Source organism: Macaca nemestrina, chromosome 16 (genome assembly GCF_043159975.1).
Source record: "Macaca nemestrina isolate mMacNem1 chromosome 16, mMacNem.hap1, whole genome shotgun sequence".
Lineage (NCBI taxonomy): Eukaryota > Metazoa > Chordata > Mammalia > Primates > Cercopithecidae > Macaca > Macaca nemestrina.
Genome location: NC_092140.1, coordinates 3,720,747 through 3,737,568, shown reverse-complemented (window position 1 = coordinate 3,737,568; position 16,822 = coordinate 3,720,747). Strand labels below are relative to the sequence as shown.

Here is a 16,822-nt window from a genome sequence, read left to right as displayed (position 1 = left end):
TCATTCAAAAACCATCCAGGTGACACTACTGCCACCAACTATCAGGCATATTTTTTAAAATAATAATGTTGGCATTTCAGCAAACAGCCAAAAAGAAACCACAGAATTGTCTGTAAACTAGAATTTGCTGAATTTCAAAAGCATCAGTCTGTGGTCCCATAAAATCTCTGGCATCCCAGGGAGGGAAGTAAGAATTCACACGCTGGCCAGAATGACACCTTCAGTTTTCTGGAAACAGTATCCCACAGAGCACACTCCATTCTACAGGGTCCCAACCTGCTGCGCGCACCTGCACCAGAGGCCAAGTGGCTTAAGGTGGTGGTGTTTCCTCACGGCCACACCTGGTTTCCACGGTGACCCACAGATGGTACCAGGACGCTGCACTGTTCCCTGAATAAAAAACAGGCAGGCACCCTCTTTCCGACCAACTGAAATGCACACATTCAACTCGCCTTCCAGAGAAACTTATCTTTATCTGGAGCCCTGATTCTTAAATGAGAGGGAGGGGAAGAGTCTGCTTGGAAATATATTTTAATTTTACATTTGGGAAACACTAAGTTTCTCAAGCAATATTTTTATAAATAAATCTAGACAAGCGTGTGATGGATTAAAAGATGGTTTAAAAATACTAATTTGAAGAGAAGGCCCTCAAGTAAAATAGGACATCGTTCTTTTTCTGGAAAAATGCTAAAGTTAGTTCTTACACATCAATTCCAAAAAGTACAATAGATTCAACAGATTTTCTGCCAATATACTTGTTACTCTTAGAGTCAAAAAGGAAAATAAACCAAATATCTTTTTCTACGTTAATTGCCACATACTGTTACATTCTTTGGAGAATAGCTATTATAATAATATTACTACTCAGAAGTAATGTCAAGCCTGGTTGGGCTTCATTTGTATTGCTCTGGGGAAATTATCAAAACAGTAATCAGGCTTTCACCTGAATTGCTGATTATTTGGTTACTGTTAGTGTAGTACTTACTGTCCAATTCAAAAAGAAATGTTGTGATTTAAATTTTGGCAACTCACCTTTTGTCCCTTCACTCCATGGCAGTCACATTTGCCACAGCCAGAGCCAGCACAGCCACCCTGGAAGGAAGAGAAAACATCTTTAAATAGAAGAACACTTTCAAAGCGAGGCTGATATAAAAATGGAGATGGTTCTGGCATCCTGACTTGTTTATAAGCGAAGCCCGCCCTGTCCTTCGGACACAGTCTTATCTGCACTGGTTTTCATGGGGCCATCATGCAGTTCCACTTAGGGTGCAGATCCCCGGCCCAAATAGACAAAACAAACATCCTTGAGTAGAACGAATCAAAGTGTTACACAGTCCAAAAAGTGAACAATGTCACCTATACACTTTGTCCTTTGTTAATTTCTATTTGAAGTTGGCTCCCTCGGGGATGAGTTTAACAGGGCACCACCCCTATTTGCAAAGCTACCAAAATGTCCATCCTTCTTATTTAGAGGTGTCAGACCTAAGACCATGGGAGGCTGAGAGCTTCCAATGGCGTGGTCCCAAGGGCACACGGGCATGCAAAAAAAGTTTGTACAGAGAAAGAATAAAGGAATGAGCTGATTTTTAAGCCCAAATCCTAAAGAACTCCTTTTTGAATTCAATTAAAGCTTGAATGTCCCATTAAAGAACAGTCAACAACAAAATATTCTTGTAGTTCACTTTTTTTTTTTGAGATAAAGTGTTGCTTTTGTTGCCCAGGCTGGAGTGCAATGGCGTGATCTCGGCTCACTGCAACCTCCACCTCCCGGGTTCAAGTGATTCTCCTTCCTCAGCATCCCAAGTAGCTGGTAGTACAGGCACCCGCCACCACACCCAGCTAACTTTTTGTATTTTTAGTAGAGACGGTGTTTCATCATGTTGACCAGGCTGGTCTCAAACTCCTGACCTCAGGTGATCCACCCGCCTCAGTCTCCCAAAGCGCTGGGATTATAGGCATGAGCCACGGTGCCCAGCCTGTAGTTCACTTCTAACATAAAATTTAATGTTAAAAATGCAAGGACACGAATCCAAGCATGTGATAAAAGCTGGAGAGGAAGCGAGCTACCATGTGTTCAAACACCTATCAGGTGCCACGCACAGTCAGCTATCGTCCTATTTAATGATCATAACAATCATTTCAAGATGGGTAGTGCCATCCCCATTTACAGATGTGGAAACTGAATTAGAAGGTTTATTATAACATGCTAGAACAAAGTGGAAATTAGAACCCAACTTCAACTTCCATTATGTAAAACTGCCATCGCATGAAAAGACAGAAATATGTCGGTACATACACGCATTTGCAATTTCCTTAGAAGAATCCCAGTTTTAAACCATGACAGACACAGGTATTGTGGACGGAATGTAAAGAGGTATGAGATGAATAATCGGGTTAATAAGCTTTATTAGAGGCTCTGCTTTAAGTCTGATATAAAATGTTTACTTATATTCCACTTCAGGTGATTGTCATTTCCTGAAAACAAAATCTTGCCACTAATAGTATTGTGATCATGCAAAGTGTATATTTTTAACAACATATCCAAGCCTCAGCTGCATTGCCATGGAGACGTCTGCATAAAACAATCACATCTGGAGATATTTATTTTGTAAAGCTAAATCTGAACAAGTGCCTCCAAGACAGTAAGCTGTTCTCAATTTTATATTTTGGAAAAGGGAACAGCTGACAACAGTCCAAGCAAACTCCAGAGATGATGGGTCTGTGTTTTTCTCTGACTCACATTTTAGGCCATTTTCAGCCTACACTCTCATAACCTCCTAACATTTTAAATCAATCCATGTGCACAGATTTGCTTCATAATCTGAGTTGTGGTGACCACTGGGAGGCATCCAAAGAGATGAGGCGAAAAATCTGTAACCTGTGCTCCAGGACGTTCTTCCAAAATGGACAAATACGAGTACTGAGAGACCTCACCAGAGGCACCTAACTCAGCCAGCACTGCCATGTGCCTAATCCCCAGGTGAGGGTCACCTGCTCCCTACCTGGCTCCTGCAAAAAGCTGACTGCATGTCTCTACTGTCAGGCTTATCACGTTTCTCCTTGTTTACTCCTGTGTCTCCGCGGCACCCCCTGAGGGCTTCGGGGGCAGCCCTACCTGCAGCTCACACCGGGCTCCCGGCTCCCGTAGCACTGAGCCTGATGTGAGCTGTGTTTCATCTAAGATGACATCAACTGTAAAACCCATACTAAGAAATAAAGAATGGCACTAATTAAACAATGACACATTATCAGTTGTTAGATCTATCCCAATTTCAGAGTTGTTAAAACATCAATAAATGCACATCTTAGAATTGATGAAATCAGGACCCAATTACAGTTGTATTCTTGGTGCTGTTACTGGTGTTGCCCATGTAAGCAACCTTCAGTAACAACTGTGGATGGAAATCCAGTGGCACCGCACACCTCAACTCACGGTGCATTCATGCACAACTGCGCTGTGCAACAAAGCCCCAAACAGGGAACTCGGCAATGATTGCCTGACTGCTGCACATCACAGAGTAGCCAGGGAAGAGCCGGAGACTCTGGGGAGTGCGCTGGCACCTGGCACCTGGCACCTGGAGCTGTCCGGACCAGCTATTCCATCACCAGGTCATCTCCAAGTCCCTGGGGTTCCAGGACAGCCTCTTTGCTGGGATTATGCTACTGCCTACAACCTGTTTGCGTTTGAGCCAAGTTCAGAAACACGTCTCTGTTCTTTAAACTCTGCTGTGTTTCATCCCCCTCTTACAGATATCAAAAGGAAAACCCACCAGGCTAAGTCTCATGTATCTGCTGAGTCCATTTAGGAAATGTCCAGCAGTCATCTGGGCTTAGCTGGCAGAAACTCAACACCAGCCTGAAGCAGTGTGGATTTTCGACTTGTGAGTCAATTGCTGCTTTCTGGGAGAGAGCAGATTAAGCAGGGATTCAAGGGATTGAAGCTGAACATGGCTATGTGGTGATCTGGAGTTTTCCGAAATGTTGATAAAATCTCAGAAGCTCATCTTTCTGCAGTTTGAGGGAGGTTATAAAAATGAATTTCCTGGAACTGTGCCCTTAAGCCATCCGTGAATGCCTCCATTGCCTGGGACTGCAGGTAAGAGGCTGCAGGGCTGTGACTGTGGACACTGGGGTCAAGAAGCTTCTTGTGCTTTTGGTACAGAAATACCCCTGGCAGGTGCCGGTGACAGGCGGGTGGGTAGTTTCACCCTGGGGACCACTTCAGGTACTAACGAACACTGAGGAAAATCAGAGATGAGAAAGGGCTGACCCCCGACCCCTGGCTTCCCCCACCACCTTACACTTTTTCATAAGCAAGTATTTTTTTTTAATCCCAGACCAAAAACAGGTATGGCTTTATTTGTGTAGGGAACTTTATTATCAATTCTGGCCCCAGAAGGCAATTCTAAAAAATGGATCATTCCAGAAATACCTAAATTAGGGTCAACTTTTCAGAACAAACGATGTCTAAGACCACGATTTTTGTGTCACATTCTGGGTGGTCTAGCATTTTATGTAAATGGTTTTGTTAAAAACAAAAGAAAACAAACAAACAAAAAAAACTAGCCTTTAGAATGACAAGAATGACAAACAAATATCCTAAGATGTATGTTTACTTGGTTAAATAAAATCTGTTTTGAAATATCACTATTCTGGTCCTTTCTGTTATATAAGGGCCTGTGCTGGGTTTCAACCTGGCATATCAAGGTATTTTAGCTGCAAATCAAGGGTTCACTGTTAAAAAGAAAAAAAAAAAAGTACAAAAGATGACCTGAGTACCCCTTTCACTCAGGTGTGAATCAAAATAAAAGCCTTAAGTAATGCAAGTCTTAATTCTCTGTTGTAAATTACTATGTTTAAAAGGGGTACATAAATAATGCAGGTTACCCAGGTTCACAATTACACTGGTGACCTGACATGTGAAAAGCGATGTCACCATTTCATCATTTCCTGAGGAATTACATCTTGTATCTGGACTCCCAGAAAAATCTAAAGCTATAAACAGACTGGTGGACTCCACCGGCCCCCTGATGGCTGCACATCTCAGGGCCTTTATGAGGGCTCTGCATTCTCCCCATGTCTGGATGACCCCACAGATGAGTTCCCATCCCATCTGTTTCAGATTCTAGAACGGGAATAACTGGAACATTCTGTGCGGTACTCGTCCTCTTCCTGGTTTTCCCCTCATTGATGTTCTCGGGTCAATGAGTTCCAAGTTCCTGGAGCAATGCCTGTGTTGTCTGCCTGTGAGGCACACACTTAACCCAAATGGTCATGATGACGAAAGTCGGTCACGAAGGCAGTCTCCACTTGGAAGACGGGGAATATGGCTGGGAGTTCTCAAAGGAAAGAAAGGTGAGGGTCTCGGTCTCTCTTATAGAAGTAGAACAGCCACGGACAACAGCAACACAGGTACCCCAGACCAATGCAGAAGAAAAGGATCCCAGAAAGCTCTTGGAGTTGGGGGTGAATTTATTATTTATGCTCCTAAAACTGTAGACAAACTTCATGAAAACCAAGTCACTTTTGAAAGTCCTGTTAGCCTCTTCCCCGTAGATCATGTGGCCTACAGAGTATAAGTTATCTCTAAATGGAAGCTGAACTGAATTAACTGTGTTTGAAACAGAAAAGAAAAAAATAGTAATAGTCCCCAATGGACTCTGTCAGACACACACACGCACGCATAACTCCAATAGCAGAGATCAACCTTAAACGAAAATAAAAAATACAATATGAAAGGAATGCAAAGGTACTACAAAGTAATCCCTAAACCAAATATCTTTTATATTCTCTGAAAGTCTCTTAAACTTTTCAGGATATGTTAAAATAATTAATGCTGTGAAACTTTTCTTTCATGCTCAATTAAGATATTCAGAGATCTACCATCAGTATTAATGTTATAAAGTATATTAAGTTCTTAAAATACACAAAGATTTTACAATACGCAGTACGAGTGCCAAAGAAGAAAGGGGAGGAAGAGAAGTCAATGATTTTAATATGAAATAAAGCCTATTTCTGGTTTTCTCGGATCTGTAGACCAAGAGGGCGCTCTTCTCAAGATTAAAGTGAATTCCATTCGAGAGGATGCAAAAAGAGGAAAGCTCACTCACTCTGTTAGGAGGATGCCTTTTTAACTGAACTGAAGAACTCCAGCTGCTATGCTACTGGTGTGTGTGTGTGTGTGTGTGTGTGTGTGTGTGTGTGTGTGTGTGGCAGAGAGAGAGAGGGAGGGAGGGGAGAAGGGTGCAGTGTTATACAATTTAACTAGGACATGTCTTCTGATGAAGGCATATTTGGAATGAGTTAAACAGGATGAAGTCTTCAATTTTCTGATTTTTTTCCTGCTTTTGATGGAAGATAGACCTTTAACATCACAGCTTTAACAATTTTTATGTGTTTCACATCCCACCAAATAGGGACATGTGGAGATCTGCCAAGTCTAAACAGCTTATCTTTCAAATTCTTTCTCGCATTCCCTATGCTGTGCAAAATGTCAAAATACTTTCCTGGTGATACTGCCGTCCAGGGCTCTTCCTGGTTGCAGCACTTCCTCAGGGAGTCTTTTAAATAATTACCTACCCGACTAAATCAATGTATGGAGACCAGAGACTGTATCTTAGGGCTACTCGGGCAGAATTAAAAGTGCGCAGCAGGCGCGGGCCCCACACACTCCCGGTGGGACTGCAAGTGGAACATTCCCAACGCCCCTGGAAGCCGCTTGGCAGCCCCTGCTGAAGCTGAGCCCCGGCCCCGGCTCCTTCCCCGAAATTCCACTCCCAGGGATAAGCCCCACGGCCACACAGCAGGGACGCACTGGTACATTTCTACAACTGAGGCAACTTGGGCAAAACCCCATTGACCCTTATCACGTGCTGCCGGGATCTGATCTTTTCAATTCTAAAACAAAGTCTCGCTCTGTCGCGCAGGCTGGAGGGCAGTGGCGTGATCTCAGCTCACTGCAACCTCTGCCTCCTGGGTTCAAGCCATTCTCCTGCCTCAGCCTCCTAAGTAGCTGGGGCTACAGGCGCAGGCCACCATGCCAGGCTAATTTTTTGTATTTTTAGTAGAGACAGGGTTTCGCCATGTTGGCCAGGCTAGTCTCGAACTCCTGGCCTCAAGTGATCCACATGCCTCAGCCTCCCAATATCCTGGGATTACAGGTGTGAGCCACCGCACCCGGCCTCAATTCTATTACTTTAAATACCACTTCATTCACACACACACAAAATGCTGGTGTGGTGAGTAAAAGATAACCACACAGATGAACCAGGCACTCACACTTTTGTCGGATAGTGAAACCTCACAGACTGTATATGGAGAACGGACTTCCTAGCTTCTGTCCTGTTGGCCTGTGCTGCTTGTGTCACGCTTGTTTTAACCGTTGTGGCTGTGAGGTTCTGCGAAATGGCTCTCTCCATCTCCATGGACCCCCAGGGCCCAGGAATGCCCTAAAAAAGAACCTTAAAACTTCTCCAAAGAGAGCACACTCTGATGATCCCATCATATTAAGTTTAAGAACAGGGGCCTCTATCTGTGGGGAAAGAAGTCAGAATTGTGATGCCCTTCTGGGGGGAGGGGGTGGCAAAGGTGGGGACAAGGGAGGTTTCTAGGGTGCAGGAAACATTCCCTGCTTGTTGCGGGCAGTGACTACATGGGTGTATACATGGGTAAAAACTCATCGAGTCGTGCACTTGTGATTTTTGCACTTTGTTGTATTTCAATAAAATTAGAGAAAAAGGGACATGCCCAAGCCTGTTCACAGCAGCAGTATCCACAACTGCCCCAGCTGGAAACAGGTCAAGGGACTGAGAAACGATGGTGCATATTCACGGAAGGGAGTCCCCAGCCACACCGGGGCAGGCCAGCTACAGCACCCGGAGCAAGCTGAACCCACGCACAAAAGAAGACAAACTGGGTGACTCCATTCCTATAAAAGTCAAAGCCTAACAAGATGACGTTGGATCCTGGTTACTCTTGAGGGCTAATGACTAGAGGAGGACCCCAGGGGACTTCGTGCCTTCTGGTAATGTTCTGGTTCGCAGTCTGGGTTCACTAGTATGTTCACCTTGGGGAAAATGCACTGAGTTGTACCCTTCGCCTTCGATATGTTTCTGTAAGTTTCCAAACTTCAATAAAAGTTAGCTCCCCAAAAAAGTGTCCATGGCATTTAAAAATTGCTAATAGGCCAAATGTTGTAGTACAAATAATGATTTCTTAAAAGCTTACATTGGCACAACATTTTTCAACTTCCAAAAATATATTTAGTATTGTGGTCTTAAAGGTAAAATTAACTTTTCTCCCGTATTCTCACAGAACTCAAAATCAATGTGCTTTCATCTACATTTGTTTTATTATCATCATCATTTTGTTTTGACTAACGTAAGATAGATGTGACCCCAAAGATGTGAAAATAATTCTTCAGCATTAACTCCCCTGAAAGGACAATTTAGTTAAATAAAATAATATTTCGGTTCCATTTAGTAATGGAACACACAGAAACAAAATAGTCCTTACTACTGTTTAGAGTTACACAATATTTCTGCCCTAATTTGAAAACAAGAGTTGATACATTCTCGGCAAAAAGAAAAAAAAAAAAAGCACAAAAAATGTGAGAAACAGTGAATTTCTAATATGTAACATGCCTCTGTGCTGTAGCATGACTAAGATTTGTACATGTGAGGTACATGCTCTATTCTGCTTCTCATCAGAGACTGAGTTTGCAGAGCAGAAAGGCTCCCAAGAAACCACACGTCTTGAGGAAATGAGGGTGTTTTCTTGGCTTCACTTAGGATCAACATGTGACTGCAGTTCTGGTCTCATTTTCCCCGTCAGACAATTCTGTTGACTAATTTTTCACTTCTTTTCTTCCCTTTCTCCCACTAAACGGGGGTGGACATTAAATGTTCTTGCCTGGGGAATAGGACGGCCTGGAGGGAATGACCATGAAGGCCAGCACTTCACCTTCAGGTCATTGGTCTTTGTCCAGCTGCAAGCAGATGTGATTACGATTAGACTATGGGTCAGTGGTTCCTTGGATGGCTGTGTGTGAAATGAGTTGGTGGGCTTTGTATGTGTCCGCTGGGACCCAAGGGTGGAAACTCTGTTGGGAGGAATGACCTGGGACGAGCCCTCCCGTGCTTGTGAGTCACTGGCCTGACGTACTAGCACAGTGGGGCAAGGCCAGTGCGGCCCCAGCATCCGGGTCCCACGGAGCCCCTCCCAAACCAAGTGTCGGCTCCAGGCAAATGTGTAGACTTGAGAGACACTTTGTTCTCTCAATGAAGCTCAAACTCCCGGAGGAGAAATCTCCCACCCACAGAGCTGTCACTCTTATAGCTACTCTTCCCAGTTCCCTGGATTCTTTTCCCACCAGCCCTGCTCCCGTCCTTTGTAACTTTCATCTTTGGCCCCTCCATTCCACCAATGCCTATTTTACAGGCACCCTTTGAAGAACAGCAGATTTTACCCAGCCAGGCATGAAAAAAGATGCTGGATGATTTCTTCCAGCTTTGGAGAACTGTGCAGCTCCCGGCTGTGCTGAAGGGCAGGAAGTTCTTCCAGCTATCCCCGGTTTTCATCCTCCATGGCCCACTCCTTCCACACCCTGGTGCCACCCCGGCCTACACCAGCCATGCGGGCTTCTGTCTTCACTTTCAACATCTGACTCCCAAGCCCAGCCCACGCAAGACAGCCCCAAGGCCCCATGCCCAAGACTAGGGTGAGCGGGTGGGTCAGGGGCAGCACCAGCAGGCCTGTGCCAGACACTCCTTCACAGGTCCTGGCAGTGCCCAGTCATATTCATCTTTTTCTTAACAGGTGGTGAGATTTACTTCCCATCTACTGCACGCCTGCATGGGCCAGGCACCCCCCGTTGCTAAGAATACAGAGCTGAGTGTGCGAGCCAGCCGGATAAGGAAAAGTGAAATTACAATACAACATGGGCTGCAAGGGAGTTGAGCAGAGACCCACAGGCAGGCCAGAGGGGGACTCAGGGACCCCCAAAGTAGGGCGCACTTCAGCCGAGTTGTGAAAAGTCAGGGCTGTTCACCTAGGAAGAACCCAGCATGAGGGAAAGACGGCGAGAACAGGCTGCCAGGCAGGCACAGGTGCGAGCCGGTACAGAATTAAGGCAGCACATTCCCGAGGCAGACGGGAGTTTAACTTTTGAGATCCTGGCCGCACAGCCTGATAGCATAAAGACCTTGAACCCATGCCTGACTTACAGCAGAGGTACAGTCTTCTCCGCCTTAATTCCCCTTAGTCCCAGTAGCACTGACTGATAAAGGAGTCTGTAATCGCTATCTGGAAAGGGACAACACATTTACGGGAAGACTTACAGAAATTCCAACAACTGGATGTAAGTGTCTTCTTTATTAATTCCTCATCATAAATAAATTACTTTTTTTTTTTTTTAGGTGGAGTCTCGCTCTGTTGACCAGGCTGGAGTGCTGTGGCGTGATCTCAGCTCACTGCAACCTCCCCCTCCCGGGTTCAGGCAATTCTCCTGTCTCAGCCTCCCAGGTAGCTGGGATTACAGGTGCCTGCCACCACACCCGGCTGATTTTTCTATTTTTAGTAGAGACGTGGTTTTGCCATGTTGACCAGGCTGGTCTCGAACACCTGACCTCAGCTGATCCACCCACCTCAGCCTCCCAAAGCGATTACAGGCGTGAGCCACCACTCCCAGCCAAATAAATTACATTTTAATCTATTCCATCTACAATCTCCGAATTTATAATAACATTTAATTTTAAAGCATGTTTCTGTACATATGTATATATGCATTTTATATATAATATATAACTATATGTATACATATATGTGTGTATGTATATATATATATAAAAACTATCATGTGTTGTCTTCATGCCCATCAACATGATTAACTGGAGTAGGAGAAGGTTTGTAAAATAAATGCACTACAGGTTGAATATTCCAAACCCCAAAATCCAAAATCCAAAATATAAAACTTTTTGAGCATCAATGTGATACCACCCATGGAAAACTCCATGCCCTCTGACCCCACCCACAACCTTTACGGCATTCAACCTTCAGAAGAACTCCTAACTGGGTCTAGATTTGAAACCAGAGGATCACTTAGCCAACAGCTGCTGTCTGTCCCTCTGTGGTCCAGGAAGTGCACTGCATATTGTCACATTAAGCAAGAAATTCCAAAAAAATGGTCTGGCTTAATACCATGATCCATACGTTTACTGGACGGCTAGCAAGAGGGAGTACGCAGATAGTATTCCCATCAGCAGAACTCTCTTTGAAGCATATCTTGAAGGCTCCACTTGCCCCTGGAAGTGATACACAGCACAGAAGCAAGAGGGTGGCTTTGCTCTGAGGAAGACACAGCAGCGCCCATGTTCTATTTATCCCACTGCATTCCACCAGCTGACCCTTTAAGGAGCCTTACAGTTTGTAACACACTTTAAAAGGAAACATGAAAAGCCTAAGTGACTAGTGAAATATTTCAAGCATGACGGACATGCATCTCAAAAACAGAGTTTAGAAAAACCAGTGGTGGCAGTATTACCACTTTTCTTAAAACAATTAAATATTTTAAATCATTGCTGATTTTGTGCTCATCTTCTCCCCCAGAAGAGTGACATCACTCATCTCTTCCAGTGGAGATGTGGAATGTAACCCAAGTTATATGACCTCCCGCCATTCTCTGTGTATCCCCATCCTAAATAGATAAATTCCTCTTCTAAAAAGCAGACTTAGGTAAGTCCTCCTTTTCCACAGAACTGGGGAATATGCAACTGAACAGGCCTGCTACTCTTACTCACTTGGTAGCGATTTATTGAGCACTTACTATGTGCTTGCCACTGTACTTGCAATCTGGAGGGTAAAGGATGACTTAGACATGTGTTCTCAAGGAGCTTGCTGGCTAAGAGGAGAGAAGCTGTGGCCCCTACCATGCTAAGCCCATTACAAGGAAGGTGGTCAGAGAAGCCAGCAGGAGCACACTTCCCGGGGAGAAGGTCTGTGTGCCGGAAGAACAGCCCAGGTGTTGGCTTCAGCCCTGCACAGGGCTGCCTGAAGGCAAGAGTGCTGCAAGGACACGGGTGGGGCAGCTGCCTGTGACCACGAAAGGCCAAGTGGCTTCCACCTCATTTTCTAGCAGGCCTTGGGGAGGGTCTAAAGGTTTAGAGATGAGGGAGACCAATCCCATTCGCTGGATTTTGGTGACATTCATCTGTGAGACTTGTGTCAAGTGGATTAGCATGAGGAGGGAAGGGAAGTGAGGAGACTTGCAAGTCCTTGCCCTTGGGGATGGGAGCGAGAGCAGGGCAGCTGCGGGAAGGTAGGAGAAGAAGAGTGCAAGGGAGGGAGGCAGGTCATGGCTCAAGGACCAATTCAGTGTCATGGGGGGAAGACAGGAGGTTTCCTAGTGAGGACCACCGAAAGGATGGTGATGCCAGCAGGAACAGGGGGAAAGGAGGGAAAGGAAGGGAAGGGGGATGGCAGGAAGGGAGGGGGAAGGAGGCAAAGGAAAGAAAAGACTGTGACAGACCTTATCTTATGACAGGAGAAGGTAATAGGTCTCATTTTCTTGACTGATAATTTTACTGTCAATTAGACAAATTTTATGTGAAGATTTTTATTCTACGAATCAAGCTGTATATCTCATGTTCTTCTTATCTATTAAATCTTACCTAACTTTTTAAAAATCGTATCTAACATCTCAGCCTCCTCCCCATGAAATCTCCAGCTAGAGACAGGACACCTAAATAAACCTGCGTGATGTTCAAGAATTGTCCTGGGCCCCATATGACAGGGTGAATAGGGCATGGCTTCTACCTTCTGGTATATTCTAGTCTAGGGGGAAAAACACATCAGAAAAACTAAATGACTCCACAGGATGACTGCAACAAAACTACAAGACGCTGGAGAAGGAAAAATGATTTGGGATGAGGATGATACCCGGGAGGAAGAGGAGAAGACAGCAGAGGAGGACGGCCACTTGTTGAGTGGTGCTGCCCTGTCAGGAACCAGCAGGCACTGTGAACGTGTGTCCTCGAGGGAGCAGGTGAACTGGACCTCAGAGCCCAGAACCACGGGAAGGATGTCAGTGCCCGGGAAAGCAACGGAGGAAATTCCAGAAAGAGAAAGCAAGGGAACCAAATATGGAGATGAGAACATGCACAGGGAGTTTGAGGAACACTGGGAAGTTTAAAGAGGGTTGAAGTCCTGGTGTATTTACAGGTGCAACTGGAAATGCAGAGGTCAGCCATGTGGTGAGGGGTTTGCATCCTTTCAAACCCAGCTATACTCTATTCATGCCCCAGGCCAGGGGGGTGTCCATCTAATACTTCCAGTAACAAGGACAGCAAATAGATATTCTTTCCTGTGGGGGAGAATCTAACCACACACTCACTATGCATTCAACAAATGCATTCTATTGATCAATTTAATATTACTTCCATTTCACAGATGGACTATTAAACGCTCTCTATGATAGCAATCATAGCTGTTCATCTCTTTTGTCAGACACCAGACATGTCTTTAAAAAATCTTCATGTTTAGACTAATCCCAGCCAGCCAGAATGAAACTAAAGTGCAGTTTTCATAACTGCACTCACTTGCAAGCCACTTTTCAAAAATAAATCGAAGAATTTATACTATTTATAAATGACAGATTCTGAAATGCTGCTGCACAGCCCCCAAAACCCAAACAAATCACTCTTTAAAACATCACCTTCTAAGGATAATATTATCTGATTTGTATCTTTAAAACCAGGTTTGCAAACTCAAACATGATGTAAATAGAAACTGCACGTAATAAACCCTACAGAATAATGAACATGTGGAAGAGATCCCACGTCAAACCCTCTCTGCATTTGACAAGTGGTCAGAGATCCATCCGGGAGACTTCCATGTAACATCCTTCCAAGGTCATGAGCAAATATGAGCAGAACAGCAACTAAAATCCTCCATAAGAATATGGAAGATAATGGCTGGTAAACCAAAAATGCTACTCTGCAAACCATAAATGCTACTTCCAAAGGACCTACCTAAAAGCACAAGTACCACATTTGTGGTTAAAGAAGAAAAAATGAGGTATACCACAGAGAACAGTTGAACTTCTGCTGGTCAAAGCCATGGTTTCTCAATGACATACGCTGGTATGTGAACAGTGGCAGAGGGTGCCAAGAGTTCTCTCTCCAGGACCCTGTGAGACACTGTGGTCAACTGTACAAGGTCAGTGCGTGCGGAGGCCTCCTTTCCAAACCACGCTTCCCCACTATAACCCTGAGAGTGGAGTCTCACTCTTAAGACATGAAAACAGAGAATACGTAAATAGAGTTTACCAGCACCGCTGAAACCAAATGGTTTAACTGACAAGCGTAATACTGTGTAGCTATAGCAATGTGCTACAACTTCAGAAACCATTGTCTTTTCCAAAGGAACCTAAGAAGAATATTTAGCAGCCTTAAGCCATTCATAATTTATTATAAAAATAAATAAGAAATACATAAACTATGGAAAATATAATTCGTTCCATGTCCCTGGTCCTTCAATTTGAATGAGTAATACACAAATAGCCCCCGTTTCTTTCTTTTCTCACTAACATTCTTTGAATACTTATTTTCCCACTGCCTACAGTGCATACAATACAACAAGGCTATGAATACAACAAGGCTATAAGATTTGTAGAAATAGAAATATGGTTCCTAAAGACAAAGTACTTGTAAGCACGTTAACATCTAGAAACTTCTAGAAAACCTTTTGCTACCACATACTGTGAAGCTTAATAAATGAGCAGCAGTTACGTGGAGACAAAGCAAACCAGGCAGCACTCAAGAAAATATAATTTAAACTGGGCGCGATGGCTCACACCTGTAATCCCAGCACTTTGGGAGGCCGAGGTGCGCGGATCACGAGGTCAGGAGTTTGAAACCAGGCTGGCCAATATGGTGAAACCCCGTCCCTACTAAAAAAATACAAAAATTAGCCGGGCATGGTGGCGCACACCTATATATAGTCCCAGCTACTCGGGAGGCTGAGGCAGGAGAATCGCTTGAACCCAGGAGGCAGAGGTTGCAGTGAGCCAAGATTGTGCCACTGCACTCCAGCCTGGGCGACACAGTGAGACTTTGTCTCAATAAATAAAAATAAATAAATAAATAATATAAAAATAAAATAAAATGTTAATGGTAATAAATATTTTGAATTTGAAAATGTATTTCCATCTATTTACACCAACTATGTGCCTCTTCTTTATTAAAAAATAGTCAATCTGGAATTGCCAGGTGATATAAATGATAATTTAGCAAATAAGGTAATAAACAATATTAACTTTTTGGTTGTTGCTTTGACTTCAATTTCAGTTTAACTAGAGCTTTTGGTAGTCTTACCATGCAAAGAAGCTGATACACTGTAGTTCCCACAATACATATAGTTTAAATCCTTAAATCGTTAAATATCTTCAAAAAATAAAGATTATGTTCAGCACAGTTTTAGTATTAGATGTCTTTAATTGCATTTCATAGCATTAAAAACGGAAAACACATGTATGATAGATAGATGCAGCCCTGGTCTGTCATCAAAGTATTTATTTAACCTGAGGATCTCATTAACCGGCAATCCTGAGCAACCCACGGGATCCTTCGCGGATGCAAAGACTTCAGATGACACAGGGCCGCCCGGCCCCTGGAGTGAGGCCCTTGGCTTCCAAAGTCATTTCTGACACGTGTGCCCTTTGCTCAGTTTTCAGAACCACACTCAATGTTTTTTTTCCATCTTGTTAATTTGCACATTTTACCTTTATAAGGCAATACTCTCCAGACCTTGTTTTTTTCAAAGAACCACCATTTCCTCCTCTTCCTTCTAGCCTTAATTGTTTTATTTTTATTTTTTAGCTCATTGACCCTAATTAGGTGGTTCTAACTCACTCAGTCCAGTGACTAATTGCATGATTCACTCTCCAGTCAGGACATATTTATTCTAAACTTTGTGCAAATCTAAAACAAACTGAAAGTATTTCATTAACAATACCACTTAAAAAAAAAATTTTTAAGTGTGTCTACAAAATCTAGGCGGAGCAAAACACAAGATGGGAAATCTTATTTTAGCCTAAGGAGGTGAAGGTATCAATGTTGTCCATCTTTCCTTTCTGTTGTACTCTGCTGACTAGACAGGAAACTGGCTTAACACAAATTTTCCTTTTCAAAACCAGAGCGAATCTTTACTGAAACAATTCATTGTGCTGAGCTTACTGTCCAGTTTTTGGACTTTTTGGTTCATCAAAAACAAGCGAAACTAAAAGTGTATTGTTAAGAATGTGTTTGCAACATGATAAAATATTCTAATTTAAAATCGAAATGGGCCATTAAATTAATATAATTAATCAGAAATCAGATCAAGAAAGGAAGTGGGAGCTAAGTGCCACCTCCTCTGGGCTCTGCATCTGTTCTTGTGCAAGAGTTGAATCTGTAGGTGGACTAGTCAGCTGACACACATGACACAGTAGGGCCACAGCCAAAATATCCACTTCCCAGACAGCTCTTTCTTCTTTATGTAATGGATGTAAAGCTGCATCCCCGTTACTCTGAAGGCTGCTGTGCATAGATCATGCTACCAGGCAACCTCATCTTACATGTCTCTCATTCACTCTGAAGTCAGGAGCCATTCTTCTATTTCATGCCACCTCTGCTCCATGCCACCTATATTAGTCTGTTCTCACGCTAAAAAAGACATACCCAAGACAGGATAATTTATAAAGAAAACAGGTTTAATGAACTCATAGTTCCACATGGCTGGGGAGGCCTCACAATCATGGCAGAAGACAAAGGAAGAGCAAAGCCACATC

The 16,822-nt window shown here is 43.6% G+C and overlaps 1 protein-coding gene across 1 annotated transcript in view; it reads right to left on the bottom strand.

The window, feature by feature from the left end:
- Nucleotides 1-16,822, bottom strand: part of LOC105485301 (collagen type IV alpha 1 chain) — a 153,305-nt gene that overhangs the window by 91,291 nt on the left and 45,192 nt on the right. Inside the window, exon 2 of the mRNA XM_071081046.1 lies at nt 1,033-1,092. Within this exon, the coding sequence (XP_070937147.1) occupies nt 1,033-1,092 (60 nt within the window). The remainder of the gene's footprint in view (nt 1-1,032; nt 1,093-16,822) is intronic.